The sequence below is a fragment of the Trichomonas vaginalis genome, chromosome II (genome assembly GCF_026262505.1).
Source record: "Trichomonas vaginalis G3 chromosome II, whole genome shotgun sequence".
Classification (NCBI taxonomy): Eukaryota; Parabasalia; order Trichomonadida; family Trichomonadidae; genus Trichomonas; species Trichomonas vaginalis.
In genome coordinates this window covers 23,813,927-23,834,973 of record NC_067204.1, presented here as the reverse complement: position 1 = coordinate 23,834,973, position 21,047 = coordinate 23,813,927, and the positions used below count along the sequence as shown (strand labels likewise).

At 34.2% G+C, this 21,047-nt stretch overlaps 12 protein-coding genes and 1 pseudogene across 13 annotated transcripts, besides 3 other annotated features; 5 read left to right on the top strand and 8 right to left on the bottom strand.

Annotated features, from left to right (window-relative positions):
- Window positions 1-9,759: part of a mobile genetic element that runs on past the window's edge.
- Window positions 7-381, bottom strand: TVAGG3_0598810 (uncharacterized protein; the record flags this gene model as incomplete). The annotated part of the gene is made up of 1 exon (XM_001290927.1): window positions 7-381. The coding sequence occupies one exon, from the start codon at window positions 379-381 to the stop codon at window positions 7-9; it is 375 nt and encodes a 124-aa protein (XP_001290928.1).
- Window positions 415-585, top strand: TVAGG3_0598800 (uncharacterized protein; the record flags this gene model as incomplete). The annotated part of the gene is made up of 1 exon (XM_001323532.1): window positions 415-585. The coding sequence occupies one exon, from the start codon at window positions 415-417 to the stop codon at window positions 583-585; it is 171 nt and encodes a 56-aa protein (XP_001323567.1).
- Window positions 610-1,452, top strand: TVAGG3_0598790 (phage tail repeat-like family; the record flags this gene model as incomplete). The annotated part of the gene is made up of 1 exon (XM_001323531.1): window positions 610-1,452. One exon carries the CDS (start codon window positions 610-612, stop codon window positions 1,450-1,452), a length of 843 nt encoding a protein of 280 aa, XP_001323566.1.
- TVAGG3_0598780 (uncharacterized protein) lies at window positions 1,700-2,275 on the bottom strand (the record flags this gene model as incomplete). Its single annotated transcript, XM_051239703.1, has 1 exon — window positions 1,700-2,275. One exon carries the CDS (start codon window positions 2,273-2,275, stop codon window positions 1,700-1,702), a length of 576 nt encoding a protein of 191 aa, XP_051097527.1.
- Window positions 2,312-2,710, bottom strand: TVAGG3_0598770 (uncharacterized protein; the record flags this gene model as incomplete). Its single annotated transcript, XM_001323530.1, has 1 exon — window positions 2,312-2,710. One exon carries the CDS (start codon window positions 2,708-2,710, stop codon window positions 2,312-2,314), a length of 399 nt encoding a protein of 132 aa, XP_001323565.1.
- TVAGG3_0598760 (uncharacterized protein) lies at window positions 3,034-3,540 on the top strand (the record flags this gene model as incomplete). Its single annotated transcript, XM_001323529.1, has 1 exon — window positions 3,034-3,540. The coding sequence occupies one exon, from the start codon at window positions 3,034-3,036 to the stop codon at window positions 3,538-3,540; it is 507 nt and encodes a 168-aa protein (XP_001323564.1).
- On the bottom strand, window positions 3,598-3,804 carry TVAGG3_0598750 (uncharacterized protein; the record flags this gene model as incomplete). Its single annotated transcript, XM_001290459.1, has 1 exon — window positions 3,598-3,804. One exon carries the CDS (start codon window positions 3,802-3,804, stop codon window positions 3,598-3,600), a length of 207 nt encoding a protein of 68 aa, XP_001290460.1.
- Window positions 3,829-4,131, top strand: TVAGG3_0598740 (uncharacterized protein; the record flags this gene model as incomplete). Its single annotated transcript, XM_001290458.1, has 1 exon — window positions 3,829-4,131. One exon carries the CDS (start codon window positions 3,829-3,831, stop codon window positions 4,129-4,131), a length of 303 nt encoding a protein of 100 aa, XP_001290459.1.
- TVAGG3_0598730 (uncharacterized protein) lies at window positions 4,142-4,528 on the bottom strand (the record flags this gene model as incomplete). Its single annotated transcript, XM_001290457.2, has 1 exon — window positions 4,142-4,528. A coding segment is annotated over one exon (387 nt), but the record flags the coding sequence as incomplete, so codon positions are not given.
- On the bottom strand, window positions 4,819-7,026 carry TVAGG3_0598720 (annotated as a pseudogene). The gene has a single exon. A coding segment is annotated over exon 1 (2,208 nt).
- TVAGG3_0598710 (keratin-associated protein family) lies at window positions 8,159-8,989 on the bottom strand (the record flags this gene model as incomplete). The annotated part of the gene is made up of 1 exon (XM_001323527.2): window positions 8,159-8,989. One exon carries the CDS (start codon window positions 8,987-8,989, stop codon window positions 8,159-8,161), a length of 831 nt encoding a protein of 276 aa, XP_001323562.2.
- A 465-nt stretch (window positions 9,760-10,224) lies between the features above and the next one.
- Window positions 10,225-16,047: a mobile genetic element.
- On the top strand, window positions 15,655-16,008 carry TVAGG3_0598690 (uncharacterized protein; the record flags this gene model as incomplete). The annotated part of the gene is made up of 1 exon (XM_051239702.1): window positions 15,655-16,008. One exon carries the CDS (start codon window positions 15,655-15,657, stop codon window positions 16,006-16,008), a length of 354 nt encoding a protein of 117 aa, XP_051097526.1.
- Window positions 16,048-16,209: 162 nt separating the features above from the next.
- On the bottom strand, window positions 16,210-17,737 carry TVAGG3_0598670 (armadillo (ARM) repeat-containing protein family; the record flags this gene model as incomplete). The annotated part of the gene is made up of 1 exon (XM_001323526.2): window positions 16,223-17,662. One exon carries the CDS (start codon window positions 17,660-17,662, stop codon window positions 16,223-16,225), a length of 1,440 nt encoding a protein of 479 aa, XP_001323561.2.
- An 836-nt stretch (window positions 17,738-18,573) lies between these two features.
- Window positions 18,574-21,047: part of a mobile genetic element that runs on past the window's edge.

Genomic DNA, 21,047 nt, shown 5'->3' with positions numbered 1-21,047 from the left:
ATTATTTTAGAACTTTTCGACGTACTCCTTGATCTTGTCAAGAGCTTCGAGCATCTGCTTCTTTGCATTGTGCTTGGCGAAGATGGCTTGCTCAATGGTGAACTCGAAGGCTTCTTTACCGATCGGCTGGTGATCGCGAAGATCTTTGAGTGCATCAAGAGCTGCAGTGTACTCTGATGGTAAATGGGTGCCATCAATGAGTGTATAAAGGATGAGCATGTACTCCTGTAGTAAGTTCTCCTGTTTCAAGCGGGACTTGAACTCTTCGCGGAGATCTTGAAGCTTTTCGAGCTTCTCAGTTGCTTGAAGGTATTCAATGATGACCTTCTCTTGTTCCTCAAGTGCTTGTGGGAGGAAGTGGACATAAGCTGTTGACTTCATCAAAAATGAAGTGGTCGTGACACTTTTAAGTTAATGTCCGAGCCATACAGTGATGTCGAAGCAGCACATGAACCAAAGAAGAAGTCTTGCTGGGAAAAGACAAAGATTGTTGGTAACACAATCCTAGTCATTTGTGTTGTTTTGAACTTGATCGTACTTCTGATCTTGTTCTACAAACTCAACAGAGGTTATTGTCTCAAGTAAACACTTATTTTTATTACCATATAAATGATTTTTACCAAACCTCCTTTACCTTTCATAGGCAATAAGTCTAAGATCAGGAAAGATCTTATCGACATACTCAAAGACATCAAAGGAGATTATGTCTTCGTTGACCTCTTTGGTGGCTCTCTCTTTATCTCTCATCTGTTGCATACTTTGTTCCCAAAATCAACGATCATTGCTAATGACTATGATAACTACGTTGATAGACTGAAACACATTCATGACACGAATGAGATACTTAAGGAACTTAAGGAGAGAATAAATGTTAAGCCAGATGAGAAAATTCCTACTGATCAGAAAGAGATCGTCAGAGAAGTTATAAGTAAAGCTCCATACATAGACTGGGATACATTATGTTCACGTCTTCTCTATTCTGGAGCATACAAATACTATGATCTTGACACATTAATGAAGAAAGTGTTATACCTCAGATATACTAACTTATTTGATGAAAACATAGATGCTTACCTTGAAGGTTTAACAATTGTTCATAAAGATTGGAGAATAATCTTCAATGAGTACAAAGATCTTCCCAATGTTTTCTTTATATGTGATCCTCCATACTTCCATACTTATTCTATACAGTATGGAGATGAATGGACTCTTAAATATATTGTAGAAACCTTTGATGTCCTTAATTATCCATCTATTTACTTCAGTAGTGACAAATCTTATACAGAAGAACTTATAGAGATCTTGTCAAAAAGATATGGAGAGAAATTTTCTGTGACAAAACATGTTATAGGTAGAGGTTTAATTAATCCTAACACTCAGAAAAACAATGAAGTAATATATGTCACTTTTTCCATTAATGGAGAAGAGGAAGATAAAGAGGATAATAGTTGATGAAGGAACTGAATTTGAGAAGATATTCAACTTTGACGGTAATGGTTGGTTCACAACTATTACTGATAAAGATGGAGAACATGTAAGACCCAGAAAGAGACCAAGAAAATTTTTAGATCTCCCAAAAGCTAGGAAACCAAAGGAACCATTTCCGGTACCAGACGTCCAAGAACCAGAGAGACTTTTGATACCAAAACCTGTGGATGACAAATATGATCCAGATCAGTTCTTTCCAAAAATACCAAAGTTAGAATAAAAACTCCTTTATTTCTTTAGTATAATATAATAAGTCTATTAGTAAGCTCTGTTCTCGTTCTGTTCTGGTGTTTTGTCTTCCTTTCATGGTCTCGCATAATAAGATCATGAACTTTTTCTTGAGATACTCGAAGAGCTGAGGTAAGTTATCATACTCTGGGTATGTAGGAAGCATCTCTGCAATTTTGAGTGTTGTATCAGCAAGGATTGGACTGATATCGGAAAAGTCGAGATCTGGAGTAGAATAAGAAGGTAAGTCTCTTACATGTAGGTAGTCATTATATGCTTTACGCATGAGACTGAGTTTCTGGAGCACAACTATGAGACTTTGGTTCTGACGTTCAAGTTTGCTTAAAGTTCTCTCCAAGCTTCTGTAATAAACGTCAACCTCTTTAAGTGTTGATATTTTTGCATTGATCTCGGAGATCTTTTCTTGAACTTCACCAAGTTTGACCTTAACTGACGTTTGAGCTCCCATCATGTTTTCATCAAGGTCATTCTCTATGTCATCAATGATATCTTCCCATGGAGTCTTGTTTTCATCATTGATCTTAACGTGAACACTCATGAAAAAAATGTCATGTAAAGTATAAATGTCAGATTTTTACTCTTGAGCTTCTTCTCTCTGGATTGGCTCGTCTGTAGGGTTTAATGTGCCATCACGTTCGACCAGAAGGTTCTGCTCAGGTCTGTCAAGGATCTGTCTGTAGGTCGTGAAGGTTTCAACGAGTCCGTGGTAAGGAGTTTGGAGATCAACATCGACCCATGGGTGTTTGCGTAAGAAAGCAGCAAGGCTTTCACGCTTGGAGTCAATGACATCTTTCTTATTGGTTAATCCTTCTTCAAAGCTTAGGATTACTCCTGCAGTTGATTCAAGTCTTTGGATCTGGCGTCTGGAAACCTTGGTGAGTTGACTTATCTTCTCGTTTCCAAATACATGCAGGAGATATGCAGAAACTACTTCATTAAGTTCGATTAAACAAATTGGATGAAGATCAGTCATGGCTTTTGTAAAGCTGTCTTTTGTAAAGCAAGCTTTTTCAAAGCTGTCTTTTGTAAAGCAGACTTTTGTCAAGACGTCTTTTGTCAAGACGTCTTTTGTAAAGCAAGCTTTTGTAAAGCAATCTTTTGTAAAACAAGTTTTGTCAAGCAAAAGTATTCAATTTTGTGAGAAAATGCTATTGTAAAGCAAGCTTTTGTAAAGCAGACTTTTGTCAAGACGTCTTTTGTAAAGCAAGCTTTTTCAAAGCTGTCTTTTGTAAAGCAGACTTTTGTCAAGACGTCTTTTGTAAAGCAATCTTTTGTAAAGACATAACCGACGACCAAATGTCCCAAGACGGTACAACACCAGCTCCAGCATCACCAACACCAGATATGATGGTAATGATGATGCAGATGATGCAACAGCAAACCCGGCTTATACAGCAAATGCAGGAAAAGAAAACTTTCAATAAACCTGCAAAGAACTCACAAGATCTTGAAGCTGGACTCAATGCTCTCAGGAACGACTACAAGAGAGAGCAGATGACGTTTAGGAAGAAGGGTGATGAAGATTATGATAATGATCCGATCGAGGAAGACGAGATCAAGTCCACTGCATCCACAAAGACCCTCCAGGATGAAAGAGATGATGAGGGATTCCTTACCAAGTCTCAAAGACTCTTTGTCCTTGAGTTCTTCACGCTCTCTGCCTTGAGATCTATGAGGAATTGGAAAGGTCGTGTTCCAATGGGCTCCAACAAGCGTGAAATACTCAGGAGTGCAGTACCACTCATTAAGACAAAAGTCCAGCTCATGGACTTTATCCTTTCCGCTTATCCCGACGAGATCTAAGATCTGATCAGAGTAAAAACTTACATTTATGAGCTTAGCTCAGTAATAATTAGTTGTTTATTCTTTCTTTTCATACTTCTGTGCAAGGTTTCCACGGAAGAACTCAAGCAACATTTGGATCTTTCCAAGCTTTCGACCTTCTTTTTCGAGGTCATCCTGGTAAGCATGGAATGCATCAACGTGTGAGCTCGCGTAGAATGCAGCAACAACAACCTCTTCTGCATCTTCTTTGCTGGCAAGTGGCATGAACTCAAATCCTTCCATAAGACCAAATAAAAAGTGACAAAAATGTCAATGAGACCCACTCGTTGCATAGATGCTAAACCTGGTCCGGAGATGCAAAAGTTCTTCTTAACACTCATGTCTGACTATAGGGAGTACGGTCATGAAGAGGTCATACAGATCTTCGATCAGTGTGTACCAAAACCTGAGAATCCAGACGAACTCTTCATGAAAATTTACTTGCTTCAATGGAGAGATGAGAGAACAGATATGAAACTCAGACCAATACCAATCTTTCTAGGTTTCTGCAATTACCTAGAACAAGCATACCAGATTAAAGGGTCTGACACCATCTTCCTCCAAAAATAAACTTTATCGTTTATAATGCATCAGGATCTACATCTATTTCTTCTGCTTCATCCTCAATGTCGATCTCTTCGACAGGTTTGATAGCAGATTTGAGTAAGTTCTTACCCATTGTCTTAAGTTCAACTAGGTTATATTCTTTGTCTTTACTCTTTGTTGATTTCGTGAGATCTACATATAAACAATAACTTTTAGTCTTGTCAAGGTTTATTCTCGCTGAGAAATGGTCAGGAATGTTTATAGCTATCTTTTCAAACTTAAGTAAATTAGCTAAACCTTCATTTGTGTATTTCTGCTTATCGACAAAGATCATGATCGGACTTGCACTATAACCATACTTTCCTTGACGTAATGTTTGTGGTAAGCATATAAGTAGTCTCTTTGCTGTTTTATTTTGCTTCTTCACTTCATCTACAAACTGTTGGATCTTAAAGAACTTCAAATGATGTTCAGACATCTTTATATACCTGATAAAAAGTTCAGATAAAAAATAATTAGCTATATTTTTATTAGTGCATAAATGAGTCTTTCTTTGAGATTTTCTGATGAAGATCTAACTTTGGTAAGATCTTTAAAAGGTGATGAAAACATTCTTTCTGTCATTGATGAAGAAAAGAAATACTTCAGTAATGATGTAAAAATAGAGCTACTCATTCATACTGAGAAACAGTTTGTGATCGTGATCTTGAGTTAAGCAGCTCTGAACCAAGCGAACACAGACATGTATGGTGGCATATAATCTTCACCCGAGCCTGTTGGATTTGTTGTGAAAGTATGGACATGATTTCCTCCTGGTTCAGTTGGTCGAAAAGTCTTTTTTGCTGAATTGTTATAAGATGGAGATAAAACGTCATTACCAGCTTCATAGTCTGAGTTGTATAATGGGTGGTCTCTTAATGAGTGGCTATGGTCGCCAGAAAAGTTTGTAGTTCCTGTGTGCTTATGTGGTGGAAGATTTGCTTCTAAAATTTTCTTCGAACCTCCTGTCTGTTTTGAAGAGTTAGCACAGTATAAGAATTTGTCTACAATCTGTTCCCACGTACCAAAACCTAAAACACTTGCTGGATTTGTTGAATTCATTGACGTATAAATAGAGCCTATAGGATATAATGTTTGAAGTATTTCAGTCTTCATTGTTTGAAGTTCATGTTTAACATTTATAAATCCATCGCCATCTACAATATTTATATTGTTTGTTATTAAACCATTAGGAAAAGTAGGAGGATAAATATTTTGTTCAACTAAAGGTGTACCGTCTCTTCCTGTTTTTGTTACTTCTTCAATGTATGCATTAATTTCTTTAATCCTGATTGTTTGAAATTCTTCATGCACATGCTCTTTATCAGCTTTCCCATTAATTTTATCATTTACTTCCGACTTCTTTGCATAATTTTTCATCTACCATTCCTTTGCTTCTTCTGTATAACTCATTGCTTTTGTATCATAACGATTTAATTCTTCATCTACATATATTTTGTCGGTTTTATTGGCTAAATCAACAACCATATCTCTTAGGTTAGTGCGCATATCTTCATCACGCATGCTTGATGAAGCAATAGCCCAATTCAATATTATCTCATCAGCTCTAATAGTTGTGAAGAATTCATGTGTATGATTTTTGTCTGCTTTCTTATCTAACATTGCTGGTAGTTCATGTGTTTCAAAGTTTCTGACATGTCCTTCAATATTAGTGCATTTGTTATCTAAATTGTTAAGAGTATCTTTTACGCTTGTACTTGGATTCTCTAAAGGTGCACTTGAACCAAGGGTATAGTTCAATATTATGTCGTCTGCTCTAACAGTAGTGAAGGATTCATGCGTATGATTTTTGTCTGCTTTACTATTTAATGTAGCTTGAAGTTCATTTATATCGGAGATATTGTGTTTATGAGATTTCAAAACTTTGTTCATTGCGTCAAGTTCATCTTTGTCAGCTTTACTTTTAATAGCATCTTCAAAAGTTATTTTTGCCTTAACTCTCAACATAAATCTTGGTTCAACTAATACACCGTTAACAAAGAAACTAGAGGCATAAATTTCATTGTTATAACCAAATGATTCTGGTGCTTTACCTATGTCATACTGTACAGTACAGCGTATGTCATAACCTTTAGCACGAATGTATTTATATCTTCTTTCATTAACATCTTTCGTCTTCACTTTTTCACCCTGTGTTAAATATCCGTGGTAGTCCGTTATAATCTGTTCATCTGAACTTATATAATGAACATGGTTTTTGTCTGCTTTTTGTGAAAGAAGTTCAACAACTTTTGCTTCACTTATGTCACCAGTGCCACTTTCATTTATTTTTGTCAGCATTGCGTTCAAAACTTCATAAAGACTAACTACTTCTTTTGGTTCTTGAAACAATGAGCCAAAAGTCTTTCTTAACATTACATCTTCAACTGTTATGACTGAATCAATACCTTTCTCTTTTATTGTCTTAGCTAACTGACCTAAAACAACGAACATATAGTCTAAAATATTATCTTCAGTGTTAAACGCTATACTGTTTTCACGAATTGTTGTGTTTGTTGCTGTTAAAACTTCTTCAAACTCAGGATATATATTTAGTAGATTTTCAACAATTGTTTGAACCACTTGTCCTCCTTTTCCTTCTCCTTCTTCATCTAAATCTCTTACTGTCATTAAAGGATGTAAATTTATTGGTTCAATAATTCCGAGACGAGGGTTGTAAGCAAGTCCGTCGAACATACTTTTACGTTTGAGTGCCCAGTTAGTTAGTTTCTTTGTATTATCTGCTACTTTACCCCATAAATTTTTGAGACCGTCAAAGAAACTTCCTGTATTTCCATGCAATTTAGCAAACTCAACATAAAACTTCATGCTATCTATGCCACCAAGAAAAGTCCAAAGTGCGTCTATCTCACTTTGCATGGTTATAAGAGATGCAGTTGTTGCACCTAGGGATGCGACGGTTTTACGCCATGACCGTTTAAAAATAGAATAATACGCCATTCGGCCGAATAACAAAACAATACAAAATTATCGCCGTCCTTTTTTTTCTTTCTTTCTCTTTTTTTTTTCTCTCTCTCTTTCTTTTCTCTTTCCTCTTTTTACTCCTCTTTCTCTTTTCATCATTAAACGTAGAAAGATATATTAATATTATTTTAAAATTAAAAAAAAATAAAGAAAGTATAATAAGTAATTATTTAGTTATCGATATATATATGTAAAGTGATAATCTGAGGATAATCTGAGGAGTTTGAGGATAATCTGACCATAATCTGAGGAGGAGTCTGAGGATTAGACCGATGAGTAGTTTGAGGATAATCTGAGGAGGAGTTTGAGGATTAGACTGAGGAGGAGTCTGAGGATTAGACTGAGGAGTAGTTTGAGGATAATCTGAGGAGTAGTTTCAGGAGTAGTCTGAGGACTAGTCTCAGGACTAGTCTGATGAGGAGGACTCTAAGGAGTAGTCTGAAGAGTAGTCTCAGGAGGAAGATCTGAGGAGGAGTCTTATGAGGAAGATCTGAGGAGTAGTCTAATGAGGAGGGGTCTAAGGAGTAGTCTGAGGAGTTTGAGGATAATCTGAGGAGTTTGAGGAGTAGTCTGAGGATGATCTGAGGATAACCTGATGACTAGTCTAGGAGTGGTCTAATAAAAATGTAAAATATTTTCAAAGAAAAAATTCTATGAATTTTATATTTTAATTCTTAGCATTATACTGAATAAAATAAACATAAATATCAAAATTTGAAATTGAACACGCCAAAAAATTGATAATCCACATTCAATATTTTGTAAGTGGCGTACATTTTGAATACTCGCCATACGCCTGGGAGTTCTCAATTTTGAATTCGCCTTTATTTGGGCGACCTCAGAAAAATACGCCATTAAGAAAATATTGTATGAGATTTTAAATTTGAACACGCTCTACCTTAAGGAATTAAATTTATTAAGATATATTTATATATAATAAACGATTACTTAAAAAAAAGTATTTCATCGCTTATGTAAGTTTCAAAAAAATCACGAAAATAAAAAAATCAAGATTAAGATTTTATTTTTAATTTTTGAATTTCTCAAATGGCAAAATTTTTGGGCGAACAAAAAAAATGTACGCCCGGTCAAATGGCGTGTTTAACGCATCCCTAGTTGCACCTGCTGAAAATAAATCAAACAACCACCCTAACCAACTCTTACCTCCTCCACTTTGTTCTATTTTCACAAAATCACTGATATGACTTTTTAAGTATTCTTTCGTAAGTAATGTTCCATCACCAACAATACCAGTTGCTTTTGGACCATCTTCTGTGAATGCCAATGGTTTCTTTAACATAACTTTATCTAAGTATATTGCAATACCACTATTTTGTACTTGTTCATGACCTAATATATAAGCAAATGCTGCGTTTAAAGCATTATACAATGTATCTTCTTTAAATGTTAAATGACTGTTTTCAATCATTGGTATATTGAACAGTGTAGACCTTGGGTCAAAATGAACTCCATGGTCAATCGATAATAACCGTTTGACATGATATATTATAGTCTCTAATGCTTCATTAATATTTACCTCACGAGTTTCTTGCAAACCATTACTCGCCATACATGAAAACATATAGTCTTTATCAGTTGTGAAGAATGGAGCATCTAAGTAATTATTCTCAACTCTTGTCACACGATTCTGCAACTCTTGAAGGTATTGACTTATGTCTGTTTCAACAATTGTACCATCTGGTTGCTCGATAGGTAATATACCTGGACCAATGGTAATGTCTTCATCAGCACCTTCTTTATGTATGACTAAAGCGTTATCAGTAATTCTCAGAGAATATTCTTTATATTGAAGTACGCTAGACTTATAACATTCATATGCATATGGAACAACACTCATTCTTTTACTACATATAAAAATGATGTATTATCTACAATCGACTGATCCTAATAACTACGGGACAATACAGTTTCAAGCAGATCCTAACATGGGGCATCCAAGTAAGATAAAGATGAGAGTAAAAAGTGTCAGTACTATGGCGAACTTTATTGTTTGTGACGAAACAGATTATTTTGTCTTACAGTTAGACGAAGATGGAGAAGAAAAGGTGTGTACATTTAAGTCAGCTCTTTCATTTGATATGGATACTATTGTATCAAAACTACAAGAGATTGTAACAAAACAGTTTGATTATTATAACAAGAAAAAAGGTCAACATAATGTAACAGTTTCACTGAGTGCTACGAATCAACTTATATTTACGTCACAGGACAAAGGACATAAAGTCTATTTAAAAGATGCTTCACATAGAGCAAATCTTATTTTAGGTGCATATGGAATAGAACTACCTATTGTACATATATAAACTAAAAATGCCAAAACCACCTATGCTCAACTTCGGGTATCAGTTATATCTTCGTTCATCAATGTCTGTCATCTCTGGGTTCAATAATATTGACCAAGTTGATGATCGAAGAAAGATCATGTACAGATCTACATGTTATAACATCAATGAGTTCTGGATATCTGGTAAACCACTTATATGTAAGGAATCCTCACCATGGATAGATGCATTTCCATGGGAACTAACTAATGTTACGTTTACCTTAGTTGACTTCCAAGATCAGCCTGTTCGATTATTGTCACCAATGTTTATGGTGATAGAGATTAAACCAGATAAGCCAGAAGTTAGAGAAACCAATGATGTCAGTGATGATGATACAGAATCTTCGTACGATTATGATTACGATGACGATTAAAAAAAATAACGTATATTTTTTTATCGGTTATAAAAGACCAACATGCTCAATGCTATAAAAGGATTAGTTAATAACCTTTCACCAGAAGATAAGAAAGGTATGCTTGATATGTTTGGGATCAAAATGCCTAAGAAAGCTAAAGACATTACCAATAAATTAGCTCTGGCAATTAAGAATCAAGGAGGTACAGGAAGTGTAGCAGATATTTTCAAGAATGCTAAGAGCTTCTATGATGACTACAATGGTATCATGAATGTTCCAGCTTCAAATTCCCCAGTTGCTTTAGATCACGATCAGAGATCTCATAATAGAGCGTTAATGGAGATGCAACCAATATACTCAGACCCTCCACCAAAGATTGATGAGAGCGAATTAGCATACAAAGAAATACAGAATGCCTTTTACGTTGTTAAGAACATTAATGGTCAAAAACTTCCTGATGAGAAATGGTTAGACCCAATAACTAAAGCAGGAGAAAGATTCATTATGTTTAACATTGACCAATACAGTCCAAGAGGAAAAGATTACTTCAACAAGATGTTTCCAAGAGTTATGGCAAAGTTCATTGGACAGATAGACCTTTTCAAACAGAAGTGGACATTCTATTACGACTTTGATGAGAAGAGAAACATTTTGCGTCATTTGAACATCAATACAATGGGATCATTAGTTCATCAGTTACTTAATGAAGCTCCAATAGCAGAAGTACAAGAATTAGCATCTAAAGTCCTTGAATCAAACTATGACTTCTTCCTTTGTAGTATTCCTTCGTTAAGGAAGATCGAGATCTTTGACTATACAGCTTATTCAGATGTTGATGCTTCTGCTTTGAGAAAAGGAACGTACACACCATATAAACTCACAGCTGAAGAACAAGTTATGTTAGATACGATGAGAGCAGCAGGTCAAGAAAAGATCGCACTCAAGATCATCAAACAAAACCATTCAAAGAAGAGAAACAGGTCACGTAATGGTCAGCTTTGGACATGGACATGCAAATTACCTATTAACTTAGAGAGGTATCAGATCTTCAACGAACTTAATGCAGAGACAGCAAAGAAGATGATGAAAGATTCATGTTTCATCTACGCTTGTATTCAAGCTGGTGTTGACGAAGCAACAATTAATCATATGAGGGAAATCATTCGTGTCAAAGATTTTCCAATGTCAAAGATTAAGGTTATTGCCAAAGAAACAGGAATAAGGTTCCATGTCATCAAATACAACGAGAAGTATTCAAATCATTCATATACTTATGAACCAGATGAAGAACCAAAGATGACAGTAGAACTTTTATTAATGTATGACCACTACATGTTGAACGAAAAGCTTCCAATAAGTTCAATGTTCATCAAGAACTATGAAGATGTTTGTAAGTTGTGCAAGGATTGGACTTTAGAGAAGAAGATGTTAGTTAACAGAAGATATGAAACAAGGTATGCAATTAACTCAAAGTTAGTTACACCACTTGCAAAAGTCATTGAACTCTTGTTTGCTAACAATTATTTCGAACCAATTAGAACAGGAGAACTTTGCACATACTTCACAACGATGTATAATGAGAACCTTGAAGAAATGATTGACCTCACATACAATGAGCGTTATTGCGCAAGGATGAAGAAAGATTGGAGTTCAGAGACGAAGAAAGACATGAAGTTCCCAAGAGAACATGTTTTCTTTGCTGACTTCGAAGCATCAACTGATGGAAACATTCACAAAGCATACAACATTTGTTTCATGGAAGATGACGATGATGGTTATACATCAATTTGGGGAAGTGACTGTGCGTCAAAATTCCTCGAAGCTTTACCAGATAAGAGTTTAGTTTATTTCCACAACTTATCGTACGATGTCACTTTTCTCATGTCTCAGTTAGAAGAGATTACAGGAACTCCAATCATCAAAGGTTCACAAACGATGCAGATACAAGGAAAGTACAAAGGAAAACTTCTCTGCTTCAAAGACTCTTATGCAATCATCTCAACTAAGTTGGAAAGATTCCCTGAAATGTTTCACCTCACTAGTGGTGAAAAAGAAGTTTTCCCATATAATTACTACACGGAAGAGTTAGTTAATACAACTAAAGTTGGTAACATCGATGATGCCATGAATCATGTCAAAGATATTGAAGCTTTTAATGAGAACATTGAGAAGATTGAAGATTGCAAGATTGATGATGAACACTTTGACATGGAAGTTTATTCGTCATTCTATTGCGGTCAAGATGTACGCATTTTACGAGATGGCTTTCTTAAGTTCCGCAATGACCTCATGACTGAGTTTGAAATAGATGCTTATGATTATGTTTCAATAAGTTCTATCTCAAACAAACTCTTTGAGAAGAGAGTATATTGGAAGAACGGTAATCTCTTTGATCTTGCAGGAAAACCTCGTGAATATATTTCCAAGTGTATTCAAGGAGGAAGATGCATGCTAGCTGAGAACAAGAAGCAATACAATGAAGGAGAACTCATCACTGACTTCGATGCTGTATCATTGTATCCATCAGCAATTGCTAGACTTTACTGTTTAGAAGGAATTCCAAAAGTTATGACAGAAGAGATGAAGAGCAGTGAATACTTGTTGGAGCATCTCTTTGATGATGACCAAGCTGAACCAACAAAGGAAAAGTTCATCTCAGGATTTTACTGTCAGATCGAGATCTTGTCGATCGGTAAGAACTCAGCATTCCCATTGATTGTCGTCAATCCTGACATCAACCCTGACTTACATGTTGCCAGAAGTTCCAATACATGCTGCAAGATGTTCGTAGACCACATTACGCTTCAAGATCTGATCAAGTTCCAAGAGATCTCATGCAAAGTCATTGATGGATACTATTATGATGGAAAAAGGGACATGACAATAAGGAATGAAGTTAAGAAGCTCTTCGAATTACGTGCTAAGTATAAGAAGGAAGGTAATCCGATACAAGAGATCATCAAACTTCTTTTGAACAGTATCTATGGTAAGACGATATTAAAGCCCATTGACAAAAAGATTCGTTTCATCAAGGACAATAAGCTCACTGACTATATCATTAAGAACTATAATGACATACAGACAATAGAGTTCATCCCCGATTCCGAACTTTCATGTGTAAAGTCATTTAAACCTATCGTTCGTCACTTTAACTATTGTCCATTAGGTGTTTCAATCCTTTCTATGTCCAAACGAATCATGAATGAAGTATTCTTCACAGCAGAAGATTTGGGCTTGAAGTTGTTCTATCAGGATACAGATAGTTTACACTTGTATGAGAAGGACTTAGATAAGTTAGCAGAAGAATACAAGAGAAGGTATAACAGAGAACTCATTGGAAAAGCACTGGGTCAATTTCATTCAGACTTTGCAGAGATTACTGCAGGACATATGTCTAAGGCACAAAGATCTATATTCGTTGGAAAGAAGACTTACCTCGACGAATTAACCAATGACCTCAAGGAAATTGCTTTCCACTGTCGAATGAAGGGAATCACACAGGACGTAATTGCACTTACTGCAAACCAAATGTTCCCAGATGCGATACAAGTACATTATGACGAGAAGAAAGGTTTGTTCTTCCCTGAGAAAGTTGGGGAAAAATATAGCATCGTGGAATTGTACAAATCTCTTTATGAAGGTGATGAGATAACCTTTGACTTGTGCATTGGTTCGAAACCATGCTTCAACAAAAATAAGGACTTCACTATTTCAACGAAGTCATCTTTTGAACGTAAGTTAAAGTTCTAAACACTTACTTATTATTTTTCTTAGCTTCTTCCTCTTCTCTCAATTTCTTTGCAATCATTCGTGGATTCTTTGCGCGTCCAGCTGCTAATGCAGCTAATTGTTTCTCTGTGAGTTTACGCTTTGGTTTAGCTGGTTTTCTTCTTGTGTTTGTTCTTTTGGTTTGAGTTCATTAAGTATTTCTTCACGAAGTTCATTCTTGAGTGCTTCTCTGTCGAAAGTATTCTCAGTCATTTTGTTAGGAGTAAAAAATTTTATTAGGATAGAAATGACGTCAAAACTTTCACCAAGTGAAAAGCAATCAATCATATTGAATGAAGCTAAAGGAATACAACATCCATTATATTATGTTTGTCATATGAAGAATGGTTCAGTTCAAGTTAGAAAGAGAAAGGCACCATTGAATTCACCAGCTCCTGCCCCAGCTCCTGTTGTTCAAGAAGCTCCTAAAGTTGATGAGAAGAAAGAAGAAGAACAAGCATATACTAATAAAATGTTGTTAGAGATGATGACAAAGATATTAGAACGTAACAGTGTAGTTAATGAACCAAACATGGACCCAATTGAACGTGAGAAGGAAACTAAAGAGAATCAAGAATATGTTCAATCAATGGAAGAGAAAAGAATACACTTCGATGATGAACCAGAGCCTGAACCAGAACCTCCTAAACCTCAGCCACAAATAAGACGAATAATCCCAAGAATAAGAAGATTGTAAATTTTTTATAGCTGAGAAAGATGTTGAACGATAACCTCAATACATACAGTATTGCTGATTCCATCAGACAAGTAAGATATTATTTCGATCAAGTTGATGGGGCAGTTCCTATTGGAGATACTAACCATAGATATGTCCCAACAAAAGTGCCAGCTATGCCGACAAATACTATTGATAACGGTTATATTACATTTAACATATCACCACCTGGTGAGAACATGATTGACTTATATAATACGTTCATTAGTGGTTATGTCGATGGTGAGTGCATAATTACAACAGAAACTGAACCAGCTGATGAAAAAGTTCCTAAATATGATGGTGAAGTATATAAAGAAAGAGCTGCTGTTGAGAGCTCCTACAGGATCAAATGTTACAGCAATTAAAGCAATTGATACTAAATATGCTGGTGGCAAATCATGTGCACATCTTCCAGCAATTTGGTTGGGATACATTGATTCATTCTATGCTGTTGAATCATATCAATTAATCGCTAATGGTAAAAGTGTTTATACACAAGATAATGCTAGAGAAGAAGGTTACATTACTTCTACTGCATCTACAACAGAAGCTATTAAGAAAGTTGATGTATTTAGTAAGGCTAGACATAAAGATGTTTTCAATAGATGTGATACAGTTCGTTCTGGACAGATTATTGAGTTCAATAAACCAATTAGTGGTGCAACTACATTAAAGTTCCACATACCAATCAAGATTGACCTAAGAAGATTCCTAATACTTAATAACATTAGATTCCTTCCAGCGTTTGCTGGTAACTTACAACTTAAGGTTAAGTTCAGTATTGCTGGTATGGTTTGGACACCATTAAGTTATCAGGATATTCTACCATTTACCGAACATGCAAGCCAATGTTACAAGCTATATTCCAATCACTAATCACTTCACTCCTATCTATGAAGGTATCAAAGTTATTGATACTGTAACTTGGATATGCCGATAAGAGTACGATATCATTTGGTACCAAGTTTATTAAGTTCACTAAGAAGAATGCAAACTTCTTTGAAATGATTACATACTGTAACTCATTCTCTTTGGACCCTAACATCTATAGTGATTTGGTGACAAGATATTCGGCAAAGACTCTAAACTTCCCAATCAAAAGAATTGACTGCATTACTATGGATGGTTCAATGGCTAAAGGTGCAGGAACTCCTTGTACATTCACGGCAGCATTTACTCCATTATATGTGAACACCATTTATACACTATTTAAGAAAACACCTAATTATAACACTACCTATGAAAATCCACTGTTTGAACAAATTTAACTGAACTGCGGTGCATATGGTAACATACCTGCTGAGGCTCAAGCATCTAATGATCCAATCTTCTATGAGATGCAGGCAAATGCTACTAACAATAATAACGATACTGTTGGCTTCAACTATGATGTCATGAGGTCTATCACAACCACATCAGTCCCTCAATTTGGAATCGAGTCAAATGACTTAGGTCATTACCTATGTGGATTCCCTTGCGAAACTGATTATACATTCCAACAGGGTCAGTTATCTAACTCACCTATTACATATAAGCTTACAGTTAAGCCAACAGCAGAGTCTATTAAATATACTGAGAAACCAGTGTTATGCTTCTTACGTCACGTTTGCCTCTCCATACAGATTAAACCGGTGGGACCACTTATCGTACTTCTCGACGATTATGATTTATCAGCCCCTGCTAGTGAATAAAGGTTAGTTTACATATGAACGTTTATTTTTACACATATATGCGTACATATGCGCACCCGTATAGTGTCACTTTTCTGTCACTTTTTTCATTGTGCCGGTGACTGTAGCTGTAGGCTACAGGCGACGCAAAATGTATACTGTACTGTTAAACACATTTTAAAAAAGAAATATTTGATAATAATATTTAAAAACAAACACTCTATAAATATATTTATTAATCCTCTTCTTCACGAGGGAAATAAGACAAAACAGTTTGAGCTAATTCTGATATTTCGTCAGAATCATCATCAACAAGATCATAAAAAGTATTCATATACTGTTCATGGTAATAAATTTCGACAATAACATTGTCTTTTGTGTTACCCAATGAACTAAGTAGATTAATCAATCCTTTTAAGAACCATATAACTCCTTGGCTCTCTGCTGAATCAATTTGTTCGATTGTCTCCTCAAAAATGTCAGCAGCAATCATATCTGAAAGAACATCTTGTGGATCATGGATTGTCAATGCATAAAAGTAGTGTAAAAACGCTTCAACGCATTTAAATGTTCCACGAATTAAATTTGTTTTCAAAAAACCAATCATTTCGCACTGGCTAAGGTAAACATACATGACAGTCTCTGAATCAATTGTTTCTAGATAAAAAGCTAATAAATGGACGAACTCTGAACAAGTTTCTTCGGAACATTCTGAAATGATCAATTTTATAACTTGAAATTGTAATGAATTAATGAGATTCTTGCAATAAGAAATGGAATAATCACGTGAAACATTGCCAATCAGTTTAAAAAATGTGTAATTTGCTTTTTCATAATTATTTATGAGTCTTGGGTTTAATAAACTTTCAAAATGATCATTTAATAAGTTGAAAAACTCATTGAAGTCTGATTCTTGGATAATATTCATATTAATACTTAAAATTTTAATTGCACATTGATTAAGGAGGACAACGTACTCCTCTGCATTATACAATTCAATCATGTATCCTAAAGTCAACATAACTGATGTCATTGAACTAATTAATTGAGGAGTTTTTTCAATTGACGTATCATTCAATACATATTTGCAAATTAATGCTGTGTATTTATATGATGATCGAGGGACACCAGTTAGATATATTAAAACTGCTTGATGCATAAATTCAATCCATTCATCAACATCCTTTTTAATTGCATTGCGTAATAGTAAGACTGCGAAGAGATATAAGCATGGAGATGTCAAAAATGTTTCTTCTCTTGACATTAAAACATTTGCGTCGTTTGAATATTCTCTTTCAATGAAGAAATTGCCAATTATTGAGGAATTTTCAATTAGACTTGCAATAAGATTGATAACTGTGGTGATTTGAGTTGGTATATCTTCTTCTGAAACCATTTCACAAAAAATTTCATCGAGAAATTCATGAAATTTATCTGCAAGGAATGTGTTACATAGTTCATTTGGATACTGCAACATAATATTTTGAATTGCATTCGAGATAATTATAAGATCATCTGTATTTCCGGATTGAATTGAATGAATAAATGCTTTTTCAAGAGATTTAACTTGATTTTCATCATAATCCTGTGCTTCTATTGATGATTCAATAAAGCTTTTTACTTGTTTCTTTGATGGAATCTCCTTTGGCAAATCATCTTCATCTTTGTAATCCATAATTATGGAATATTTTATACTAACTTTAAAATTTTACGAAACTAACCCAAACTGATTGAGAATATTTGCTTTGAATAAGGTCATTCCTTAAAATCTCATCGAGAATCAAAATTCTTTATTTATTTACTCAATTGCCTCAACATTGATCCAAATTCCAATTCCACAATAAACTCATGTTCACACAAATATAAATATCTCTAAAGGTAATTCAAATCCTGAGAAAATTGTTGCACTATGGAAAAAAGAAATTAGGAAAAATGTGGTCTTCTCTTATACTTTTACTTTGTTATCATAAAGTTGTGTTAGTGCTCTGCTTTGAATATGAATCTAAATAATTTGAAAAATTATAGGGTTTTAAACAAGATTTGTTTGATTATTGAATGATTTCTTACAATTTATATAATAGGATAGTAATGATATTGATATATGTTTACTTTTAATTCTGGCATAATTCAAATCTAGAAACACATTGTATAAGAACGAAACCACATTGTTCCGATCAATATTTTGGTGTGGGTATTTAACTGTCCTACTCTTATATCATTGTGAAATCCTTTATTGCAGAGGAATAATGGTTAAAATCTTATAAAATCTGGCAGTTTTTATTTGCAATAAAAGTGTCATTTTATTTATCATCCTTCACTCAAAAGTTAAAAATGTCAATTGGAACAATGTATTTAATACTTTACATCCTCTCAGGAGTGTTCATGCTTCTTATTATTATAATTGTTATCATGTTTTGTTGTAAATGCAGTTCAAAAAGGCGAGAAAGGACAGAAGAACAAATTCGCATTATTGGAAAGAGTACAGAATCTCTTATACCTCCTATTTTTTATACAAACGATATAAAAGACCCTCTTATGCAAGAAGATCTTCATGATAAGGTTAATCACTAATTAAGGCTTCACAAAGGCAAACCCAAATTTTAGCTAAAAGTGACAGGGAAAAAACGTTTAGTATTAAAAAAAAGACCGATGAGAGCTTCGTTCGAAATATAGAGGGAACTGAGAATGCGCAACCATTCTCAGGGAATATTGGATGCTATTCCCGTTCCCTCTGTATGGAAAATTGAGGTTTTCAAAGGGAGTTAAAATAATATCAAATTTATACTAATTTACTTCAAAATACAAAAGTATTTGACAGCTAAAATTAGTTACTTTAGCAAGCCTATCAATACCCTTTTACGATTATTGTTACTTTTTCGAAATAAAAGTAAAAACAATTTATACTAATTTACTTCAAAATACAAAAGTATTTGACAGCTAAAATTAGTTTACTTTAGCAAGCCTATCAATACCCTTTTACGATTATTGCTACTTTTTCGAAATAAAATAAATTTATTATCAAAAACCTTTTTTTCTTAGTAAAAAAAAAATGTTATTTTATATCAAGTTTTATTCATAAATTTTTATAATGTTGTATAAATTTGAAGGTGGAAATCTGTAATAATTTTAATCTTGAAAAGACTTGGCATTCTCAACAATGAATTGAGGGGTATTGCATCCAAATTCTGTAATTTGCGTGAGAATACTAAGCTTGATTTCCATTGGGATACTTAATTTCGAAAAAATACTGGGTCATTCGTTTTTGAACCTTTGCTGCCTTGACAACTTTATCAAGTAGGTCATCTAAACCCAATTGAAGCGTATTTAAGTTTGCTGATGAGTTAACTATTAACGATTTAATTTTATCAGTGAGCATTATACATTTTTCTGTATCCAGTCTGATTGTAGACTTTTTTGGCTTTTTTTCAGATGGCAACGGATTTGGAATTTTGTCTCTGAGCCTTATATCTTGAGAAATTCTGTAATAAAATGAAGGAACGATAAAATCGATTAATTTCATCACAAATCGATCAAATCTGATGAAAATTGTTCCGCCAAAGTAGTAATATTTAATTTTTTTGTTAATCGATTCTGAAATGTTATTTGTGAGAGCTAAATTTTCATCTCTTTCAGCGGCTGTCCATTTTTCTTGGTTTGATATCCATTGATTTTGTATGTATTTTGAAAATTCTGGGAATTTTTCGGCTATTTCCAGAATTTTTTTGAACGTTGGTTCAATCCATTCTTTCTTGCCATTTCTGCCGTATGCAAGATAGTTCATTTTTGTATCTAATATCAATTTGTCTGAACTCTCAAATGCATAATCTTTCAAATTTTTTCTGAAACGCCCTCATTACATGAACTGCACACCAATGAAGGATAACTTCTGGAAAAGAGTTGATATCGCATTTTCGATTTCTTGTGCACAATCTGACATAAAATATTTTGGTTTTACTTTTGCCCAGTTAAAAAATGCTTGAGACAGAATGCAATATTTTCTGAAGTGTTTGGATAAACGACAAATTGAAAAATTGGGAATGCATGTGTATTTGGAAATTTGGCTGATATCATGTAAAACAACATTTTAAATTCAAGTAATGAATGGGTTGCATCAATAAAATGCTCTTTCACAATTTTGATTATGTCCAGAAATTTGAAAGAAGCATAATAAATGATTAATTTCTTTGGTTTGTTGTAATTATCGACATCGAAATAAATTAAATCTTTTGGTGACTCTTGTTCTTTGATACCCTTAAATAATTGAGTTGACTTGAATTGATTATCATCGTACTTTGAATACCTTTGATCTTTTTATTTCCTTTTTCCTGAATTGTTTTCATTTGATCTGAAGATGCATTCAAAAAAGATGGCCTGTTAAGTGGATCATCCAGATCAAGTTTTTGTCGCATTCAATTTGAGCCATTTTCGGATCACCCCCTGTTTTATAAAATTAATAAGTACCCGACGATAGCATTGTGATAATGTGTGGTATTTTCTTTGTCTCATCTTTGATTTGATTGTGATTATGTGTTCCATTATATTCTGTTAGGATATATTCTTCATCATCCTTTAGAAATGAGATACATGCTTCACATTATCTGCACTGCACCTGAATTTTAATTTTGTTCCCCCTAAATTTGGAATTTTTTTAATTGATATGGACAACCTGCATGCATTCGTTATCAATGACAGCTTTCATAGCATCTATATAAGATAGCCTTTCTTTAAGTTCGCATGGTGCATTCGATATGCATCAAAAAATGAAATGAAATTTCAATATCAAAAAAAGCACAAAATTTGAAAAAATTCACAAATCTCGGTTTCTGAAAGAAAATGGCCTCTTAAACTTTGTGCATATATTCATCTATAAGACACATTGTATCCATATATTATTTAGCCAACACAACTTATCTGGTATCGAGAAAATTCAAAAAAAGCACAAAATTTGAAAAATTGCTCGTTCTACATTCAAAATAAATTTCATTAATTTTTACGTACATATTAATGTACTTATCTTCTACATATATAATCTTCATTAGATATATACATGATAAATAAAA